Source organism: Arachis ipaensis, chromosome B07 (genome assembly GCF_000816755.2).
Source record: "Arachis ipaensis cultivar K30076 chromosome B07, Araip1.1, whole genome shotgun sequence".
Classification (NCBI taxonomy): domain Eukaryota; kingdom Viridiplantae; phylum Streptophyta; class Magnoliopsida; order Fabales; family Fabaceae; genus Arachis; species Arachis ipaensis.
In genome coordinates, this window is record NC_029791.2 from 86,329,206 (window position 1) to 86,352,773 (window position 23,568).

At 36.8% G+C, this 23,568-nt stretch overlaps 1 protein-coding gene across 22 annotated transcripts; it reads right to left on the reverse strand.

The window, feature by feature from the left end:
* LOC110264262 (cathepsin B-like protease 2) lies at nt 79-22,143 on the reverse strand. Of its 22 annotated transcripts, none has more exons than XR_002350099.1 (7): nt 21,611-22,142; nt 20,993-21,149; nt 20,854-20,858; nt 20,691-20,765; nt 20,084-20,148; nt 19,565-19,658; nt 79-129 (listed from the first exon to the last, which is right to left on the reverse strand). XR_002350099.1 is itself a non-coding variant. In XM_021105988.1 (5 exons), exons 1-5 carry the CDS (start codon nt 21,629-21,631, stop codon nt 20,140-20,142), a joined length of 267 nt encoding a protein of 88 aa, XP_020961647.1. In that variant the 5' UTR covers nt 21,632-22,142; the 3' UTR covers nt 19,110-20,139. The 22 variants fall into 22 exon arrangements, 3 of the variants coding, with proteins under 3 accessions (XP_020961647.1, XP_020961646.1, XP_020961648.1); XR_002350098.1 differs by having other exon boundaries at nt 19,899-20,148; XR_002350094.1 differs by adding an exon at nt 19,213-19,268 and having other exon boundaries at nt 85-129; nt 19,565-20,148.

Genomic DNA, 23,568 nt, shown 5'->3' on the forward strand with positions numbered 1-23,568 from the left:
TTAGAGTTTTGTAGCTCCAGAAAATCCACTTTGAGTGCAGGGAGGTCAGAATCCAACAGCATCTGCAGTCCTTCTTCAACCTCTGAATCTGATTTTTGCTCAAGTCCCTCAATTTCAGCCAGAAAATACCTGAAATTACAGAAAAATACACAAACTCACAGTAAAGTCCAGAAATGTAATTTTCATTTAAAAGTAATAAAAATATGCTAAAAACTAACTGAATTATACTAAAAGCTATGTAAAAACAATGCCAAAAAGTGTATAAATTATCCGCTCATCAATAGACTTGCATTCCTCCTTTGGATTAGGAATGGTGTCACTTAGGAGTGAGCTCAAGGGTCTCTCAATAGCAATTTGCTTGGAGAGCTATCCAATCTATCTTTCCATATTCTTCATGGAAGCCTCCTAGTTCTTTGTTGTCATCTCTTGGTGCTTCATCATTTTCTCCATTAAGATCTCCAAGTTGGTGATCCTCTGAGAGTCTTGCGAGATTGGTTGGTTGTCGGGTTTTGAGGGTTGAGGATAAGTGTTTTGATTGTTGGCTTGGTTGGTGGATGGATGATGGTTAGAGTTGGGGTAAGTGTTTTGTGGTTTTCTGTATGTATTTTGGTTATTGTTTTGCTGACTGTTGTGGTTTGTGTTTTTCCAACTATTTTGGTTTGAGTTTCTTTGCCATGGTTGTTGAGTTTGATTGTGATTGTCTCCCCATCGGAGGTTGGGGTGGTTCTTCCATGAGGGGTTGTAAGTGTCACCATAAACCACATTGTCCCAGAATTTTGATTGTGCATGTACTGGACTTGTTCTTGCTGTTGATCCTCTTGAGTTTCTTCATTTGTCACCCATGTGGATGATGGTTGGCTTGTGTTGACTGCTGTAACTTGGAGGCTATCAATCTTTTTGGCTATTTGCTCAAATTGTTGTTGAATTTGCTGCTGCATCATTTTGTATTGAGCTAAGATTGAGTCCACTCCTTCCAACTCCATCACTCCTTTCCTTTGTGATGGTTGGCATTGCCTTTGGTGAGCAAAGAAATACTGATTGTTAGCCACCATATCAATGAGATTTTAAGCTTCTTTTGCATTCTTCATCAATTGTAGAGAACCTCATGTTGAATGATCAAGAGCCTCCTGAGATTTCAATGTCAACCCTTCATAAAAATTCTGCAATCTATCCCAGTCACTGAACATTTCAGGAGGGAACTTCCTAATTAGAGCCTTGTATCTCTCCCATGCCTCATAGATGGGTTCAGTGTCCATTTGTGTGAATGTTTGCACTTCAGTTTTCAACCTGATAACCCTTTGAGGTGGGTAAAATTTGGCAAGGAACTTGCTCACTAGATCGTCCCAGTTGTTAATGCTATCTCTTGGGAAAGATTCCAACCATTGAGTAGCTTTATCTCTGAGAGAAAATGAAAATAACAATAGCTTGTAGCTGTCAGGATGCACTCTATTAGTTTTGACAGTGTCACAAATCCTCAAGAAGGTAGACAAATGTTGGTTCAGATCTTCAAGTGGTCCTCCTCCATAAGAACAATTATTTTGAACCAAGGTGATGAGTTGTGGCTTTAGTTCAAAGTTATTTGCATTAACATTTGGGGTAAGAATACTACTCCCACAATGTCTAGGATTTGTAAAAGTGTAGGAAGCCAAAACTCTTCTCTATGGAGGATTGTTGTTGTTATTGGCAGCTCCTCCTGATGGATTTGTTGGGTTTGTTGAGTGTTCTTCCATGTCTTGAAATTATTCTTCTGAATCCTCTTCTCCAACAATGCTTTTCCCTCTTTCAGCTCTTCTTAGTCTCCTAAGGGTTCTTTCGTCTTGTTCACCAAAGGTAGGTATAGCTCCTCTTGTCCCTGACATGCAAACCACACATAAAAATCACACAAAACAGAAGGACAGTAACACTTCAATCCATTGCTAGAATGAAATTTTAGTTAGCTTAAGCAAAAATTCAAACAGTTAGTGTGTTAGTCAAAAATTAAAGAAACAGAAAAGAAAAAGTGCTTGATCTAGATCTCCACTTCACTTAATCATTGTCAATCTAATCAATCCCCGGCAACGGTGCCAAAAACTTAATGGATATTTTGGAAAATGAATTCCAACATCCAAAACTAACCGACAAGTGTACCGGGTCGTATCAAGTAATAATAACTCACATGAGTGACGTCGATCCCACAGGGATTGAAGGATTGAGCAATTTTATTTTAGTGGTTAATTTAGTCAAGTGAATCAAGTATTGGTTTGAGTTGTTTGTAATTGACAGAAGCTAAATTGCTTGAAATGTAAAGGGAGATGGAAGAATTGTAGTAAATTAAAGAGAGCAGGAAGTGAAAGTGCTAAATCTTAAAGAACAAGTAAATTAAATTGCAGAAACTTATATTGCAAGAAATGTAAATAACTAAATCTTAAAGTGCAAGAAATGTAAATTTCTTGAATTATAAAAGGAATTGGGAACTGGGATTGCAGAATTTAAACAAGCAGAAGTAAATTGCAATAAACAGAAGAGTAAAAAGTGAATTGAAGTAAAGTGGATCTTAAACAGCAAAGTGAAAAAATGATTGAAGAATTAAAAATAGAAAATAAATGCAGCTCAATTGCAGAAATTAAAAGAGAAATTGAAGATCTCAGGAGTGGAAGAGACTAGAAAACACAAGTCTAGATCTCAAATCCTTCCTTGATTCAACAAGAAAAGTTGCAAAAGAAATAAAAAGATAAGTTGTAGAAGTAGTAGAAGAGAAGAACCAGTAAATAGAATTTGAAATGTAAATCAAAGTTTCTTAGAATTATGCAGAAAGATTAAACAAGAGATCTCAAGGTGAGATTGAAACAGAATTTCTTTAATTCTCCACCCAAGATCCAAGACAAGAAGTAAAGAGTGTTCAAGCAAGAACAAGGAAGAAGAGAGATCAATTCTCCTTCCAAATTCTCTAAGATCCAAATTCAAAGTAAAAAGCTCAAAATTACAAAAATGAAAATTCTCAAAGAAGCAAAAAAAAATAAAAGGTTTTCTCTAAATCAAACTAACACTTATTTATACACTTCCTAATCTAGATCTAAGAATTTGGGTGGGCTCTAAAATTTGGTAAAGAAATGAATTATTTTGGATTTTTAATGGATTTTTGGCCCAAGATGCACCTCCCAGGGGATGGCTCAGTTGGAAAACTAAACTGAGCGCCCAATGTTGCCTTGCTTGCTTAATTTGGTGCGCCAGTCCCCCTGTCCGTGTTGCTCTTCAATAGAGCTCAGTTGGAATTTCGAACTGAGCTCTATGTCTTGGCCGTGTCAATCTTGTGTGCATCATGGCATCCTTGGCCGTGTCAACGTGCGCATGACAAGCTCCTTGGTGTGCTTCTTGTTGCGCCAAAGTGTGGGAAGTGGGGGAGAGTAGCGCTCAGTTGGGAAAACCAACTGAGCTCCCCATTTGTAGCGCCTTGCTTTGGACTTCAAGCTCCCAGGTTCGAATCCTGGTGGAAGCAAACTGAAGCTAATTTCCTTGGAGGGGTTGGACGCTCCTTCCTTACCTTTCATGAAGCTCCTTGGTTCGAACCTTGGGAGAGCCATTTTGGCTCATTTTTCTTGCAAGGAGAGTAGCGCTCCTTCCTTGTTCTCCATGGAGTTCCCAGGTTCGAATCCTAGACAACTCACTTTGGCTTACTTTCCTTGCAAGCTTGGTAGTGTGAGGTTCCTTGTTCGAACCTTGGAGGAAGCTTTTTGGCCATTTTCTTTTATTTTCCTTGCAAGGAGCGTTCCTTGCTTTCCTTTCTTTCCTTGTGGAGCTCGGTTCACTCTCTCAACTTAGCTCTCCTTCTTCCTCAATGTTGCTATGCTTTTCTTTTCTTGGGCACGCTTTTTGTTTCCTTTGGGCACATTCCTTAGGCCACGCTTTTCTTATTTTCTTCTTTCTTCACCTACAAGTAGTCAAAACAACCAATCAAAGTATCACCAAATTCACAAGGTTTAAAATTCATTCATAATTCATTTAATTTTTGCTTAAACCTCATGATTTTGTATCAATTAAAGGGTGGTTGGTTGATTTAATAAAATATGAAATTCCACTCCAAATTACTTACTTACAATGCAAGAAAGTGCATAAAACCTAATAAAAACAAAGAAAAAGACTAGTAAAACTAGGCTAAGATGACTTGTCATCAGTACCACCACCCTCCGGTGATCAAGGATCAGCAGCACCACCCTCCGGTGATCAAGGATCAACAGCTCCGCCAAATCCAACAAGTCAGACACGACAGCTCCGGCCACCGCAGCAGATCTCATCCGAGATCGACCTCCAGTTTCAGGTAACCCTCGAAACATTAGCGCCGTTGCCGGGGAACCTAGAAGTCATCCCATCATTATGGCAGACAACCTTGACAATAATCACAACTCCAGTTTGGAGGAAAGATCCCAACTTAAAAATACGGATGCCACATCAAAGGATGTGCCTCAAAACAATGGGGATAAATAATCCTCCAACACAGAAATCTTGGAAGCCATCCGAGAACAACAGGATCATCTCAAACAGCTCGAACAGGAGGCTGAACATCAGTGAGAAGCTGAAAAAGACCTCCGAAGAGAAGCTAGGCGTCACCGAGAACTAGAGGACAAGCTCGCAAAACTCGAAGCCGACCTCAAGACCAAAACTGCTCATTCCAACCATGAAGATAACTCCCACAAAAACCAAGATCCCTTCACCAAAGAGATCATGAAAGCTAAAGTTCCAAAGGATTTTAAAGCTCCCGGCATGACTTCATACGACGGTACCTCAGATCTAAGCCATCATCTCAGCAATTTTAGAAGCATAATGTATCTCACTGACGCCTCGGACGCCGTTATACCCAGGATCTCGGCCAGTGCAGCAAAAGCGTAGGAAGTTCGGACCATAAATGTCCCAAGCTGTGGAAGAACAGGTACAAGCCTTACTGAATGCATGGTTCATAAGGGAGGTAACATACCCACTATGGCTAGCCAACATCGTAATGGTAAAAAAGTCAAATGGGAAGTGGCGGATGTGCATTAACTACACCAACTTCAATAAAGCCTACCCAAAAAACCCTTACCCACTTCCCAGCATCGACGCTCTAGTGGATGCTTCTTCCGGATACAAGTACCTCTCCTTCATGGATGCTTATTCAGGATACAATCAAACCCCGATGTATCCACCTGATCAAGAAAAGACCTCGTTTCTAACCCCGAAAGCAAATTACTGCTATATCATCATGCCATTCGGGCTCAAAAACGCAGGAACTACCTACCAAAGATTGATGAACAAAGTCTTTGCAGACCACATAGGAAAGCTAATGGAGGTATACATGGGCGATATGCTGGTAAAAACACAAAGTGAGGAATCCCTGTTGCCCGACCTCACCAAAGTGTTCGACACCATCAGAAAGCATGGAATGCGACTTAACCCTGCAAAATACACTTTTGCGATGGAAGCTGGCAGATTCTTGGGCTTCATGCTCACACAAAGAGGAATTGAGGCAAACCCAGATAAATGTCAAGCAATACTCAACATGAAAAGTCCGACCTACGTCAAAGAAGTACAACAACTCAACGGAAGACTTGCAACCCTGTCTAGATTTCTAGCTGGCTCAGCAATCAGATCCCTCCCCTTTTACGCCACATTAAGGAAAGGAAAGAGGTTTGAATGGACCACAGAGTGTGAGTAAGCTTTCCAAGATTTCAAAAAATTCTTGGGGTAACCACCCATTCTCACCCGACCACGGGAAGGAGAAGCACTCATATTATACCTCGCGGTAGGAAATTGGGCAATCGCTTCAGCACTAGTCAGAGAAGACGAGGGTGGGCAACAACCCATCTATTTCATCAGCAAAGCTTTACAAGGGGCCGATCTGAACTATCAAAAGATAGAAAAGTTTGCCTACGCCCTCATACTCACTTCTCGACGACTCCGCCCATACTTTCAGGCGCACACTATCAAGGTTCGGACCAACCAGCCCATAAAAAGCATCCTATAGAAGACCGACTTAACTGGAAGAATCCTGTAGTGGGCAGTCGAGTTGTCTGAATTTGATCTTCTATATGAAACTCGGACAATCATCAAATCATAGTATCTGGCCAATTTCATTGCTGAGTACACAGATACCCCAGAAAATCCCATAAAATGGAAACTCTACGTGGACGGCTCTTCGAACAAAACTGGGAGTGGCGCAAGTGTGATAATAGAAAGTGATCAGGGAACCCAAGTCAAACTCTCATTAAAATTCAAGCCAAATACGAAGCATTACTGGCTGGTTTGAGGCAGGCTAAGGAGGTAGGAGTTCAAAAGCTCACCATCTTCAGTGATTCACAAATAGTTACCTCGTAAATAGAAGGAAATTACCAGGCCAAGGACCCCACCATGAAAACATATCTGGACAAGACCAGAGAACAGTTCAGACAACTCGAGGAATATGAGATCCAACATATACCTCAAGAACAGAATGCTCGAGCTGATGCACTCTCAAAACTAGCCAACACCAAACCAAGGGGCAATAATAGAAGCCTCATCCAGGAATTATTGCGTAGCCTATCAATCTTAGAGGAAGAAAAGGTCCTAACCTTATCAGGTCAGGATCAGGGGTGGATGACCCCCATAATCAACTACCTCAAGACAGAGGCACTCCCCACAAATAAGAAGGAGACAATGAGGTTGATACGAGAAGCACAGCACTACACCATAGTAGGCAACATCTTATATAGAAGAGGGATCTCAACACCCCTCCTAAACTGCGTACCAACCTCCAACACAAGGGAAGTCCTGGAAGAAGTACATAGTGGCATGTGTGGCAACCACTTGGGGGTGCGAGCTCTGTCCAAAAAGGTACTCTGAACTGAATTCTTCTGACCAACCTTACACAAGGAAGCAACAGATTTCGTCAAGACATGCCCACCATGCCAGAAGCATGCTAACTTCCACGTCGCCCCACCAGAAGAGCTCATCAGTGTAACGTCACCCTTGCTGTTTGCAAAATGGGGGCTAGACCTCCTCGGACAATTTTCTCAAGGATCGGGATAAGTCAAATTCCTCATTGTAGGGGTGGACTATTTCACAAAATGGATTGAGGTAGAGCCCCTAGCCAATGCCACTTCTCAAAGAAGTCGAAAATTTCTATACAGGAATATTATTACAAGGTTTGGAGTCCCTTACTCCATCACCACATATAATGGCACTCAATTTACTAATACAGACTTCAGTAACTTGGTAGACGACTTGAAAATAAAGTACCAATTCACATCTGTAGAACACCCACAAGCTAATGGACAGGCAGAAGCCGCCAACAAAGTCATACTAGCCGGGTTAAAACTGAGACTACAAGACGCATAGGGAGCTTGGGCAGAAGAGCTCCCACAAGTTCTATGGGTATATCGGACAATTTCGCACTCCACCACAGGAGAATCACCCTTCCAACTTGCTTATAGAATGGAGGCAATGATCCCAGTGGAGATAGAGGAAGGATCCCCAAGAATAATCCTCTACAACGAAGAAGCCAACTCCCAAAACCAAAGGGAAGAGCTCGACCTATTACCCGAGGTCCGAGAAAGAGCTCGGATTAGAGAGGAAGCGCTAAAGCGTCGAATGACTTCAATGTATAATCAGAGGGTAATCCAGTGAAACTTCACCAATAATGATCTCATCCTAATTCGAAACGACATCGGAGCAGGTCGATCAGAAGAGGGGAAGCTAGCAGCAAACTGGAAAGGACCTTACCCAGTTGTAGAGGTACTGGGGAAAGGCTACTACAAGGTGTCTGACCTCAAGGGGTGAGAACTACCAATGTCATGGCATGCCTGCAACCTAAGAAGGTATTATAGTTAGAAGGTAACAAAGATCTTAGGTCAAGGCGCACTCTTTTTCTTGAAAAGATTTTTGAATGAGGCGTTAGGCCAAGATCTACAGAAATTGCTTGACTTAGAAGGGTAAGTACCCACATGTACATATTCTTGTCTAACTGCCTATTTTTTATTTGAATAAAGTTTTTTAAATTCTCTACAAAGCTTTTCTTTACCAAGACGCACTAATCTGAACGCAAGAATTCATCGTCCGATAACAAAGCTACAGGTCGGCAAGATGAAAACCAAATTCATCGTCCGATCACGACAAAATCGGCAAGATAAAAGTGACAAAAATAGATTAATGCAAGAAGTTATAAAAAGTGATCCATAGAAAGAGGCCTGACAAGGTCTGAGTAAAAATGGATTACTAAAAATAACTTAAGAGGGTTCCACAAGAAAAAGTCGGACCACACGAATCAAAGCGACAAAGTTATAAAATTAATCCATAGAAAGAGGACCAAAAGATAGATAAAGCAAAAATCTAATCAAAAAGAGGTCGGACAGCAGAGCACCAACACTGTATAAAGATCTATAAAATTTGCAAAGGTTGCAAAATAACAATCAATTATATCAAAATAAACATAGCCATCATTAAAAGACTCAGAAGGCGACCTGAAAGAGGGCCTCAAGAGTTCAAAGCATTTTGTTTTCCTACTTAATAAGTTGCATAGAAGCAACTAACAGTCAAGGGAACCAAAACCATAAACAAAGATACAAAAAATAGAGTTCAAAAGCCCACAAATCGGGCTGTACAGATAAAATAATGAAGTCATAAGGGGTTCAAAGTTTCCCCAGTGGTAGCATCAGTGGCCGAAGGAGGAGGAACGATATTCATAGGAGTGGCGTCCACAGTCCCATCCTCACGATTGAGAATTTGACAGTCAGGATCAGGTTGGGAAAGGTCGACCTCAACAGAAGGATTTGAAGTAGTCGTGGCTGCAGAAGCTTTGGCTGGCGATGCAGGAGGAGGCCCATCATCTTCCTCATCCGGAGTAGGCACTATCTTGCCCTCCTCCACCACATTGTCTAGGCTGAAGAGAGTCAGGTCGAGTTCAGGAGCAAGAACTCGGACTTGTGCCTCTAAATTTTCGTACGCACCCGTCACAGTATCTACCAAATGACTCTGGAGATCGGCGTAATCCATGTGGGCAGTTTCAAGCCTCCTCCTCAGCTTCAACACCTCGGCATAAGTGTGGGTATAACTATCCTTATGCTTTTTCGCCATCTCCTCTGCCAAATTTGCAGCTACCTCAGCCCTGATAGTCTGTGACTTCTCCTTCTCCAAATCCAACTCCAGCTTAATCACCCTGGCGTCCAGCTCATCCTTCAAGCCCTTAACCCTGTCAAACTCTGACTTGGCATCCTCCAAAAAAGCCTTAGTTGCATGAATTGGGGAACCCTGGACAGTTCGAAACAAAGCTGCACCCATATGGGCCATCCAAATGCTATTATTGGTAATAAAATTCAAATGATAAAGAATGGACACATCGTCCATGGAAAGTCGACCATAAGGAGCAATTTGATTATCAACAAACCCCACGGCATCAAAGTCAGAGGCATCCAAGTCATAAGGTTCAACAGTTTTATATTTTTTAGGAGGAGGACCAGCAGTCAGAGAGGTGGTAGCACCAGAAGATGGTCAAACTGGGTCAAAGGGGACAATTTGGACCTGAGGAGTTGGAATAACCTTCCTCGGCCCAGAAGCTGAGAAGACTCTCCCTCCGCAGCCTTGGCCGAGATGCTGGAAGCAGCTGTCGCCTTCTTTGCCCTATGAAAATGCTTCATAGAATCTGTAGATTTTACCATCTCTACAAGAAAGAAACCAAGAAAACAAGTCACAAACAGATGGAGATAAAAATTCAACCACAAAGCAAAACTATTGAAAAAGAAGTCGGTCACTACCCAATTCAACATGAAGAAGGGAAGGATCTCCCAGAAACTTCTTAGTGTTGAGATGAGGAGGCTCCCCCCAATTTTTCTCGAGCACATGCACGAAGGCCTGCTCGACCTCATCTAGACTTTCCCAAGAATACTTAGCCACTACCACATTCTTTTGCCAGCACAAAGAGGAAGGAAGGTTCATCCCTTTCATCCAAAAAGAAGGGCCGAGCTCCCTCAACGGCTCGAACCTTGAAATAATAGTTTTTAAAGTCCCTAAAGAACTCGTCGTACATAAAGAAAACTTTTTTGCCTTGAGTAGCTCGGAAAGAAACCCAGGAGGCTTTCTTCTTCGCTACCCCAGGCTTTGTTAGCACAAAAAGATAAAGGAAGAGAGTTTGGGTAGGTCGGATATCTAGTTCCTGACATAACAATTGGAAGATTTTAATGAAGCCCCAAGAGTTCGGGTGGAGCTGGGAAGGAGCTACATTGCAGGACCACAACAACTTGGTCTCAAAAGGGGTGAAAGAAATGGTAATATTCAATTGACTAAAGATATAGTCATAAACATAGAAAAAGGGACGTTCCCCTTGAGTCAAAGAGGGAAAACTAACCCTCTCCTCAGGGTCAGGTGACACTAACTCATAATTCTTCTCTTGATCCCTATCACTACAAATCCTATGGTGCCTCCTAAGTCGTATGCAATATTCGGAGTCATCAACTGTAACACACATCAACACAATGGAGTCCAGCCAGTCAGACATGCCCTCTGGGATCTTAGTAGACATTTCAACAATATTTTTGCGAGAATACATGGGTCAACTATTCCTACATAAAGAAAAAGAAAAATGGGGTTACTACCATACAACTCAGGCAAATAAGAAAACAACTCGGACGATAGTATATGAACACCAAGAATCAGAAACGGCAGTAAAAGGAAAACCCTAGGATTCACACTAAAGTCCAGGGGCACCCTTTGGAGGCAGTAAAAAGGCAAGAACCCGGAAAGAAAGAAATTGACAGAATATCCCCTAAACATTCCTCAACATGAAAACAAAAATCCTTTTCTAACAACGACACTCCATACAAAAAAACAAGAAAACCATCATCATCAAACAGACCACGCAAAATCATCAAAAGCTACAAAACTTCTCTACCAGCGAGCCACTATCTTCCTCTACAAACAGTCCCAACAAAAGACATACAAAAAGAAATTATACAAGGAGACAGGAACAACGATAATAAAACCCTAAGTAAGCAGCAACTACCAGGCACTTGCATCACAGCAAAAGAATGTAGGGATCACCACAAAAATGCAAGCTTTTTCAGAAAATTATAGAATGACGAAAGGAAAGACACAATCCTTTTCAATGAAAGTCAAGATTCTTGGAGAAAAAACCAGTAAAAATCACATGCAGTAGTACGGTAGAAACATACGAGAAGGTGACATAAAAGAAAAAGAAAATACCAACCTGTCGAGGAAGGAGAAGCAAACGCAAAGGAAGAAGCAACGATCGAAAACTCTCGAGCCGAAGAAAAAAACTCCAAAGCATGAAAGAAACGGATGGAACGAAGCAATTTCAGTAAAAAACGAAGCAAATGGAGAAGAAGAAACTGAAAGCAAGTCTTTGAAATTCAAAAATGAAGTAGCAAAGAGGGAAAAAAGGAAACGGAGAAAGGATATTTATTAGCTTTTAAAACCCTCGCACGTTTCCAAGAAAAGCGCAACGCACTACAATTAAAAAGAAGAGAAAACGCTTCGCATCTAAGGAGCCTCAACCGGAGATTAACAAAAAGGCAAAATGCTAGAGCTCGACTTCTCCAAAAGGATCGAAGTCTGAAAACACGACCCTAAAAAATAAAAATCGAACTCGAGCAGGGGCACTGTTCATACCCTGGGTCGAGCTATCTGACCTGGGCTGATTGAAGACAAAGCGACCGATCTCTTCAGACGGGTCTCCCCAACCTCCTCTCAAAAGAGATTGGCCAAAACTGCCATGAGAGGCCCAAACAGGCCCAAAAAAAGGGACACAGCCCAATCTAAAGGCAACTAAAGCCTAAAAAGATAAGGGCAGTTTCCCTAAGAGATAAGATGACCCCACTTAAAGATAAGATAAGATAACTAACTTATCTTATCTAGAAAGGTCAGCCTACACCACTATAAATACATTAGAGCACCCAGGTATAACTCATACTCTGATTCTACAAAATACCTGCTTAAAGCCCATGCTAACTTAAGCATCGGAGTCTCTTGCAGGTACCACCACCCTCTGGTGATCAAGGATCAGCAGCTCCGCCAGATCCAACAAGTCAGACACGACAACTCCAGCCACCGCAGCAGATCTCATCCGAGATCGACCTCCAGTTTCAGGTAACCCTCGGAACAGTTACCATACTGAGAACCTCCGGTTCTCATACCATATGTTGTTGTTGTTTTTCAGATACAGGTCGCAACCTATCTCGATGAGTTTGCGGATATGCTGACAGCAGAGGATGATCTTTCTTATGCTTTATTTTACTTTACTTTTGTTGTAGTTATTCTCTCACCTTTTGTATTATATACTTTATTTCCTTAGAGACTTACTTGAGAGATAATTTGTATAAGCTGTTTTAACTTAAAAAATCTGTATTGTCTGTTTTGACTATCATATATATATCTTGATCTTTATGGTATTATGTTCTATGTTGTATCTTCTTCCTTTACGCGTTTTGTTATCGTGAGGAACGTATCGCGCATTGTATCTCTGTTTCTATGTCTTTGGGCTATATTTCTTCATCAGGCTTCTAGTGTTAGTATTTCCATTCTATATTTACTACTGTATGAGCTTTAGAACTGTCTTGATACTTTGTTATCCTTCGCTTTACAGCTTGAGGTAAGGCTTAGGGTAAACACTCTTCATTTTAATGTTCAATATCTTGTACTTACACTATATTATTTTATTCTTTGTTTTATTCTGAATATGCTTGTGACTTATACTCATGATTCTACTGAGATTGATTTATAAATTCAATCTGTTATACTTGTTTTGTATTGAATTTTTATTGTGAGTTATTAATCTGTATGATTGAATGTTATCTGCTACATTAAACTAGATTTTTTTATTGAACTTTTTAGTTGAATTTTGCTTGTTCTGTACCTTGTTTTGAATTGATTAAAATGAATGATAGAATTTTTATTGTTGTTGAATCTTCATTCGATTAAAAAGAGAAAAAAGAAACTAAAATAAAAAGAAGAAAGTTAGTAGATTTATCATTGGCCTATTGCTATTATGCATGAGACGATGATTTTATTATCTACATGAATATTGTTTTGGTGAATGGTGATGATTGAAATTAATCCTTATATGTTTTATTAATCTTGAACTACAATGGTGAATTTTTGCTATTGCATTGAGTTCAGTTGTTAAATTTTTGCTCTTATACTTTGGCAATTTCTCATCTTGATGTTGACAAATTTGAAAAACTTTTCTAAGGACCTCCTCCTCCTGTTTTTGATAATGAAGATGGTAATGCAGAAGCTTGTGAAACTCGTGAAGATTTTATAATTGACGAAGAATAAAATGACTATTAAATGACTTTAGTTGTTCCTTATAGTATAATTGTTGGTTGTATGAATGCAATGTACTCAATACAAAATTTCGCAAAGTTTAAGAGGCTAATGGATCTTTATAGTATAAGATGAAGGTTCTCCACATGTTATTAATTAATATATATTCAATATTAGCTTCGGATTACAAACCGAAGATCAATTAAATTGTGACTTCCATGGACTGACTTGTACTTGTTTTTGATAATTCATGACATAGATTCTCCTATTTTATTTCTCCAATTCAATTAGATGCCGAATCCGGAAAGAGTAGTTGTGGAAGATGTTTTCTTGTTGTTACCCCCTTACAAGGTGTTCTTAATTTAATAAAAATACTTTTTTTAGTTCTATTTATATTATTCTATATACCCTTATATCTTAATATATATATATATTATTTCCATATTTATTTTTATATTTCATATTTATCTTACTATATTTATCTTACTAAATAATCATCAATTTATTATTTTTTGTCAATCCTGTAAGACTTAAAATCTTTTGGTTTTCCATAAGATCTAGATTGAGTTCTCCTCTTTTATATCAATCCTGTAATGATATAAATCCTTACGGGAAGCTTTTTCTGTATTTTGAAAAGATTGGTAGTCAACCCCAATCTTTTTTACATTTTAATATGAAAAACTAAGAGTCTAATTTCAGTAGAAAATAGAATTTTGAATTATAATAAACTATTGTTATCATTCTAATGAATGATAATCAAATTTTAATAAACAATTTCTACTTAGTCTATTTAGTACTTAGTCTATTTATAAGGTAGAACATTTTTATCAGTCTCTTTTTTTTTTATTTAGATCATATATATTCTTTTTCTATTTATAATGGATTGAATTTCTATTCAGTATTATAACGAACATTATAGATATAGAACCTTCCAGATAAAATACATATACTTTTCTATAGTATATCATTATTATTAGATTTTTCATATTCTTTATATTCATTATCTAAATTATTTGATAATTTCATTCTATGTTTAGATTTCTTTTAATGTTTATATTAGAATAATATTTTTTTATTTATTATATTTCTTTTTTTATTTTCATTCCATTTTTTGTGAAATTAAATTCATATCCAAAATCATTAAACGATTCATGTGTTGTTGAATATAAGGGCTATATTTCGGCTCGTGATCAACCCATAGATACCGATAGAAAATAAATAGGCACTCAAAACAAGTCCATCTTCGAGCATCATTGACGAACTCCTTATCAATTTTGATTCACTATAATATTAATATCTTTGTGGGGTAAAGAAAGAAAATAAAAAGTAAAAAAAAGATTTTATTTAATAGATTTATTAACATTAATAAATAATGACCAGAAATATCTTTTTTAACAAGAGGGCATATTTCCATTATATTAATAAAAAATGTCAAAAGCATTATAATTGTACAGGCTCCCATAGCAATAACATATTTTGGTTCGGGCATTTACTCATATAATCTAATTAAAGAAGGAGCCATTTTCATAGTTACTGTGTCCGCTGTTAAAATAAGGTCTACCTGCCTAGGACTAGATCGCAGTACTAGTCCATAACGATCAAAGTTGAATCGTGATCCTATTAATGAAGCAAATTCAATGAAGCAACAATAGATACCATAGAGAAGCGGCCATAAACTGGATAGTCTTAACCAATTTGAAAGATCATTCAATGTAGTGGAAATAACTAAATTTTGGGTTGTTCGATCAAGTAAGGAAAACTCAATGGAATTCATAAATGTCTAAATATTTTTTTATTATCTAAATATTCAAGAATTAAGACTGGTAAACATTACCAGTAGAACATGTTAGTAAACATGTTAGTTTTTTTACATTACCTACAATGGAAGTAAATATGTTAGTAACAGAACCTTCCTCAAAAAGGTCTAAAGGATAAGCTACATAGGCAATATATTAATTTTCTTCGCCAGCAACCGACTCGATGTTGTAGCATCATCCTTTGTAACGATCAAGAATGGTAAACCCATCGGTCCAAATAGTTGTCCATGTACCAGTAGAAGATTCAGCAGCTACCGCGGCACCCGCTTCTTCCGGAGGAACTCCATGTTGAGGAGTTACTCGGAATGCTGCCAAGATATCAGTATCTTTCGTTTCATACTCAGGAGTATAATAAGTCAATTTATAATCTTTAACGCTAGTTTTGAACCCAACACTTGCTTTATTCTCTGTCTGTGGTGACATAAATCCCTCCCTATAACTCGTGAATTAAGAATTATCGCAACAACTAGATCTACTCGACACTACTATACTTAGTAGTTAACGAAACCTTCTTGTTTATTTCAAATTGGTTGGAACTATGTTGGAACTATGTTCTTATTTATTTTTATTTCAAATTGGTCGGGGGCTCTTTTGCCTTGGAAAATAATACAGTTACCTCATGGGGAGTTAGCTGCACCCCACAAATGATATAAATACTACTGTACTGCAATTTTCACCCTTCAAATTGTATCTGATTCAATCCCAGTATACAGTAGAAGTGTGTTGAATAAAATTAGAGAAGAATAAAATTAGAGAAGAAAAAATTAGAGTATCTACTCGAACACTACAGTGGAAGTGTGTTGAATCAAGAGTATACAGTAAGCACCTTTATTATGGACGCTTTATTTTGTCTCCACTTATGAAAGGCCAAAATGATACAATAGGCATTGCGATGCGAAGAGTTTTGCTTGGAGAAATAGAGGGAACATGTATCACACGTGTAAAATCTGAGAAAATACCACATGAATAAGCAATCTATTCCTCCTGAATACTTCGATTCAGTCTAAAGAATTTTCTGTAGCTACCATATAGTATTCATCTCTACTTGGTGGTAAAAAAAAGCATCTGTATTCTTTTTTATCTCTTACCAATTTCGTAAAATGAACTTTCTATAGACCCCCAACGATCAATTCTCCCATGAATAGCTAGAGATCCAATAAGTCCAACATTAATTCCTTCAGACGTATTAATTGGACAAATGTGTCCATAATGACTAGGATGGATATCTCGTATCCGAAACCTAGCAGTTCGCCCATTCACCCCTCTGGGGCTAAATAACTCAATTTTCTACCATGAAATTAATCCGTATATGTTTTATTAATCTTGAACTACAATGGTGAATTTTTGCTATTGTATTGACTTCAGTTGTTGAATTTTTGCTCTTATACTATGGCAATTTCTCATCTTGATGTTGACAAATTTGAAGAACTTCTCGAAGGACCTCCTCTTCCTGTTTTTGATAATGAAGATGGTAATACAAAAGCTTGTGAAACTCGTGAAGATTTTATAATTGATGAAGAATAGAATGACTATTAAATGACTTTAGTTGTTCATTATAGTAGTTTGGTTAGTTTATTTGCTACTTGAATTTATTTTAGTATCGAATAAACTTGTGAGTTGTGAATTTGTGTTTTAATTTTTGAGTTGAGTTATAAATTTATGTTATGAGTTGTGACTTTTGACTTGTTATGATATATATTAGTTACAGTCCTATGGGTAATTTGATTTATTTGAGATTTATTTTATTATTTGTGAAATTAATTTTTGCTATCAAATTTTTCATAATTTTTATATTTTAAAAGTTATGTTTTACGATTCAAGCAATTACAATTTTGAACTAGCTTAGTGAGTCAAGGTAAAAACTACGAGATCGCTACTTTGAATATATCAATTAATTAAAAAAAATAAAATTTGGCAAATTATGTGTATAATTTATATTAAAAAAATTATTACAAAATAAATTTTGTACTTTTCTAACAAAAGGAATGAAAAATGTTACAAATTTGAGTTATATTTTGTAACAAAATTTGATGATAAGAAAAATTATATTGTTACAAAAAATATCTCACAGGATAAAATTTATTATCACTTTTGTAACAAATTTTTGTTTTTGTGCTAAAAAAATTTGTTACAAAATACTTATATTGTAACCATTTCATTTTTTGTTACAAAAAGTTTTTGTAATGAAACATATTATAATAATCCTGTAACAAATTTTTTTTTAGTTACAAATTTTTTTAGTTTTAAAATTTATATTTTATAATATTTTTTTTACAAATATTGCTTTTTCTTGTAGTGCTCCTAACCTTCTATAAATCCAACTTCTTCCTTTTTGTTGTGGCCGAATATACTAAAGAGTAGTAGTGAATTTTGTAGTAAAAGTGTCGTGAGAATTTTGTTTGTGAAAAGAAGACTGACACTACAAGAATTTTGCTCATTTATGGCGGTTTTTTTTCTTGTTTGTGGCGGTTTCAAACCCTCACAAAATGGATCGTGGCAGCTTCATAAACCCCTAAAATTGGAGGTGCCACGAGCTCCTTTGTGACAGTTTTTTACAACCCCCACAATTCCATTCAGTGGCGGTTTTCTATCCCTTTTGTGGGGGTTCTGTGCTAGCGTTTTGTGACAATTCTTGGTTAATTATTGTGGGCATTTAGAACCCTATAAAAAAATTTCCAATTAAAAAAAAGACACATTCATGTGGGATTTTAACCTCCACAAACATGTCAATATTATTCTCAAACAATTAATATGGATACTAAAATTACATTATTATACTACTAATCAATTATCATTTAAAAGAAATCTTTAAATAAGACACATTAAAAATTTAGAAGGAAATTAAAATATTACATATTGGATGAAATAGAGATTATATTTCAACTATATAAAGCACTAAATCAATTTGGCTGACTAAAACATTCTAGCTGTCACTTGAAATAAATCACCTATTGGTGCACGAAATTGTGATCTCCAGGCTCGAACAAATCCTGGTAATGGCTCCAGAGCTTGGTGCTCTGATCTTAATTCATAATTGTAACAACTTCGATACAACTAACCAGCAAGTGCACTGGGTCGTCCAAGTAATACCTTACGTGAGTAAGGGTCGAATCCCACGGAGATTGTTGGTATGAAGCAAGCTATAGTCACCTTATAAAGTGATAATGGTGTTTTCGAATTTAATATAATAAGATAGGGATAGAAATACTTATGTAAATCCTTGGTAGGAATTTTAGATAAGCGAATGGAGATGCTTTTCGTTCCTCTGAACCTCTGCTTTCCTGCTATCTTCATCCAATCAGTCTTACTCCTTTCCAGCTCATTCTAGCTTAATTCATGTAGAACAGAAGTGTTTGTCAGGCACGCGTTCATAGGGGAGATGGTGATGAGCGTCACACATAATCATCACCTTCATCACGTTCTTGGGTGCGAATGGATATCTTAGAAGCGAAATAAGAAGAATTGAATAGAAAACAGTAGTACTTTGCATTAATCTTTGAGGAACAGCAGAGCTCCACACCTTAATCTATGGAGTGTAGAAACTCTACCGTATGAAAATACATAAGTGAAGGTCCAGGCATGGCCGAGATGGCCAGCCCCTCTGATCTAAGAACCAGGCGTTCAAAGATGATCCTAAGATCCTAAGATCCTAAGATGATCAAAAGATGTCTAATACAATAGTAAGAGGTCCTATTTATAATAAACTAGTCACTAGGGTTAACTAATGAAAACATCCCTAAAAGTGACTAGATCCTACTAAAAACATACTAAAAACAATGCCAAAAAGCGTATAAATTATCCGCTCATCACCTATTAAACTCCGACTCATGAAAAAAATCAGAAATTTTATTCCCCGGATTAAAAGGAACATTTAGTCTGCACTTGCAAAATCCAAGGCACAACCAAACATAGTTGGAACTTGGAACAAAAATAAAATTAATACAACATAATCTGGCAAGGAAAAAGTCTAGATATGCCACAAGCAAAATGCTGCCACAGATGATATGAAAATGAAGCCCAAATGCACAAATTTTAAAAAATGGCAACATCCTAAACTATAAAAATGGTAAAAGTTGAGGGAGGGAAAATAGGGAAGAAAGAGGTAGTGTTAAGGAAAGGAGAAAGGAGACAAACACACAGGCGCTATTTCTCCTAAAGCACTAAGCTGCCATCAGATTTTGCCTTGACATGGGCCTGCTAATTCATTTACATACATGTTAGCAATTTTTCTATATATATCCTGACAAAGAAAAACCTAATCACAGAACTAAATGACCAATATCCTCATGATATGACAATTTTAGCATATAACTAGAGCACATGCAATCTCATACCAAGTGCAAAACATCAATGCTGATCATTGCAATAGCTTTATTTAAATCTGCCTGGAGGTATTGATATTTGCAACCAAAAATAAGATATTTTACACAAGGGAAAAACAAAATAAAGAGAAGGCAAAAACAAAATATCAAAACACAAAACCCACTCACAACTATATAAAGCACTAAAATCAATTTGGCTGATTAAAGTATTCTAGTTGTCCTGAAGAATCTTTTGTAAAGAACAATCGTTCTTCTTGAGTACCTGAAAGCCCATATATTTCACAAAGCCATTAGATTTTCGGAGTGACTAAAAAGTGGATTAGTTTAAATTTGTCTTTTATGTTATAAAAAGAAAAAGAAAATGTAAAAGAGAGCTGTATACAAAAAATACTAAACTAGTACAAACATCATTTCAGTAAGATATAATAAAGCATGTAATAGTGAATAAATTCAATAAAGTTCAATAAAGCATAAAAATAAAATCAAAGTTTAAAAAGATAACAAGTAAAATATGGAGGGTATGCAGATGAGTTCAAACTATCTTGAAGTGCTTTTCCATAATCATCATTGTCTGTCCCCAAATTATATCCTTCATGTGCTAACAATAAAATCAAAGTTTAAAAAGTTGTGGTCAGAAGGATCATGATAGCATGGAACTAAACATTTCTTTGAAAATTAATTACCTACCATTTGGTTGCTCTAAATCTTCTACTGAAGATCGTGACATTGCATGGCCGAGATCATCATTCTCCCTGCATCAGCAATATTATTCAAGATATTCTCTTGTCCTTAATAAAGCATGTAATGGTGAATAAATTCAATATAGTTCTTCATTAAAGCAATTGATAGTTGGAAGTGAATAATAATGTTCGGTTTCACAAAGCTGAATAATCAATCTAGAAGGCATCATTATATGACATATGCTTAAAAGAATTGTTCAGAAAGAGCTGATATGACTTATCAATAAAGGATGCACACGATTCATAAATCATAAGAAATTCATAAATTTCTTGTGCACAAGATACAAAGTAGGATTTATGACATTGAATGAAATGTCATCACTTGGGTTTGGATATGAAATCTATTAGTACAGTTGTAGGGAAGCATGATGATGACATTCAAATTTTTCCACCTAAGAGTTAAATTTTTCCATTTTTTTCACTGAAATCAATGAAACTGTTCTGTTGTTAAAAATATATATAGAGCATAATTCCTCTTTATATATCATCAATAAGATATGTATTTGTTGATATTCATGCACAATAATATGTTGCTCAGTAAGAAGATTACTTACCACATCAAAATGAATGCAAAATTGATCTGATAATGACTCTACAGCACCAAATGCCCAACAAGAACCACAATGACCCTGAACAATCAGCACAAGGATTATCTAAGTACCTCTTGAACCTTGATATTGTTTAGGGTTAAAATGTAGAAAAAAAAGGAAAAATTACCTGATCTTCAATGCAGACATTGATTCACCAATCCATGTTATTATGAATATGAGGGGGGGGGAGATTCAGCACCTCCTATCAAACAAACTATTTGATTAATAAATTAAACTTAACAATGGAGAAGGAGCAAGTAAATGACCTATAATTCTTCCAATGGTACTACACTGAGACCATTGAGTCCTTGCATCAAACTCCTTTGGATATTTCAATGATTTTGGATGAGTCACAATGGTTGCACCTATCAGTTCCTTCTTAGGAGTTGGTTTAACACCAAGCAGGCGCTTAAATTCTCCAACCTGCACATCAAGCACAATATAGATTCTAAAAATGATAAAATTATAAAAAAATTACCATATTTTTAGCAAGATGTTGGATCTTTTTTAATTAGCAGTGCAATAGCAACAAGATCTGCTTCAGTGACATGAAGATGATATTTTGTCCCAGCAGTAATATTTCAGTCTTAGAATTTTCTCCCACGTCTATTAAAATGTTAACAAAGGAAAAATATACCGCAAGCAAATAATTAAATAGATAACTCTACGGCATAAAGTAAGGATATTAAAAATTGTAACCTTGTTAAGTATTTCTTCCAAATTATATCCAATTTGGGATTAGATCGAACCCTAGGCCCTTCTACATTCACTTGGTCTGCTTACTCAAACCAGTCAATTCCTATAATGCAGAATGTATCATATACAATTCACATAATTAAAACCACAAAATTGAAGTCCCGTAATAAACAAGAACAAATTCTCACCGTAATGACTTGGAACGGCATGAGAATTAGTTCCACGAGATCTAATAGCTTCGAATGCAGCTTCAATCGAAGCTTCCAAAGACTCCAGCTCGCTCACTTTCTAGATCTCCTCAGCCAGTGCCACCGAGTCTGCGAAGAAACTGTGCTGTGAGTGCTTCAAGCTGCCAGAGCAAAATCAGAACCAGCGAAAGAAGCCGCCATCAAAGACGACGTAGAAACGGAATATCTAAGCATTATCTCAACGATTTGAATGAAATCTTCCCTGAAGTACTATCCTGAGAGGCAAGAGCTCCACGAATTGAGAGGCTCCACAATCACCTCGTCCTCCATTCATAACTCCAGCGGGTGACGCGTTGAGCTGTTGACGGAGGAAACTTGGCGGCAATGGCGGCAAGGAATTGACCGGCGATGGCGATGAAATCCATATTTTAGGGTTTCAGACTCTCCGTCGTTCTCTCTCTCGAATAACTTTTATTTTTTTTCATTTTTGGTATGCGTTTGGTAAATATTTGTTTGGTTTGGGTCTTTTATAATTAATTGGGTTAAAAACAAACAGTAGGAATTTTTGTTAATTATTTAAAATAGTTACAAATAAAATAGATTGTGGAGGTTCTAATAACTCTCACTAAAAAATTTTCAAAGAATTTTGTAGTGTGATAAAGTGATAAGAGTAATATATATTTTGTTTGTGATAATATTAAAAGTATGAATTTTCATTATATGTTAGTCTACTTTTTTTTTTCATCTGTATTCATATTCATATTCATATTCAAGTGATGAGAATTTTTAAATCGAAGAAATTCGTTCCACGAGAACAATATAGTTATTTGGTGATCGATGTATTACAGAAAATTAATTTTTATCGCATATCTCAAATAGAAAGAATAGAATATAAAACACCTCTAATAACAGCATTAATAGACATATAGTGATTTGAGACATGCATATTTTATTTCTAGTGAGTGAATGCACGATCACACTAGAAGATATGGCACATATATATAGTCTCCTGATCGACCGTCATGCTATAAGTGCAAGAAGGATAGTAGTTTTTTCCACTTGGTTGGTCAGTGCGTGACCAACTTTGGGATACCGCCAAGTGAAAATAATCATATTTCTAGTGTGATTAAACTGTTATGAATTAGACAAAATCTATCATGCGAAAGCGTTGGACACTCTAGAGCCTGTACAATGCTATGTCCCTTGTCATGTATTCAACTTTATTGAAACCACTTTTTTTTCTGACAAGTCAATGTCGATGGTGAGCTGCAAGTACTTGCCCTTGTTAAGAAATTTTTCGAAAATCAGATCTTTTAGGTAGGGATCGGCATATTTGGCATATCTATAGAAGTCTTTGTTTCGGGTCTCGCGTTATCATACGAAGGAAAGGTTCACTAGTCCTATTGCACGTTTGGGCACGGAAGCGAATGCCACGGCTAGCTTCGATTTTCGCACTTATTCCTGCAGGTGGAGTCTTTTCGTTGACATAAAAGTAAAATTGTATTTTCATGTGAAAAATGAAATTATTATTTAGTAAATTGTATATTATTATATTAAGTCATTTTTGTTATGTTTCTAATTAGAAAGCTTAATATTTTCAGGTGGAGTATTTGGAGGCAATGCCAGAACCATAGAAGAATGAAGGTAGCACATGTTTGGCAGATGCTTGATGATATACAACCTAAAGCGATAATAACTAGAAACATTAAATTATACTAATAATTAGTATCTTTGTGGTTATTAGCATCTACTCTCTGATGGTGTAACATTCTAATGCAGTTTCTATGGATTTCAGACGTCCAAATCCACCATGAGGTGCCACAAGATGTATACGATCATCATGAGATATGGATTGTTGTTGGCTCCTTGATCAACCTTGAGATCATAGAATGGTACCCAACTGATCAAGTTCATCGATAATTTGGCTATCCCCAGCCAGTACCTAGCCTGCCAAAGGA

What these genes read in the sequence shown, in the direction of transcription:
- LOC110264262 (XM_021105987.1), bottom strand. Translation starts at nt 21,631, where the DNA reads ATGCCGTTCCAAGTCATTACG. An exon ending in TGCCGTTCCAAGTCATTACG is followed by an intron (nt 21,150 to 21,610) that starts GTGAGAATTTGT and finishes CTTGATGTGCAG; the next exon opens with GTTGGAGAATTTAAGCGCCT.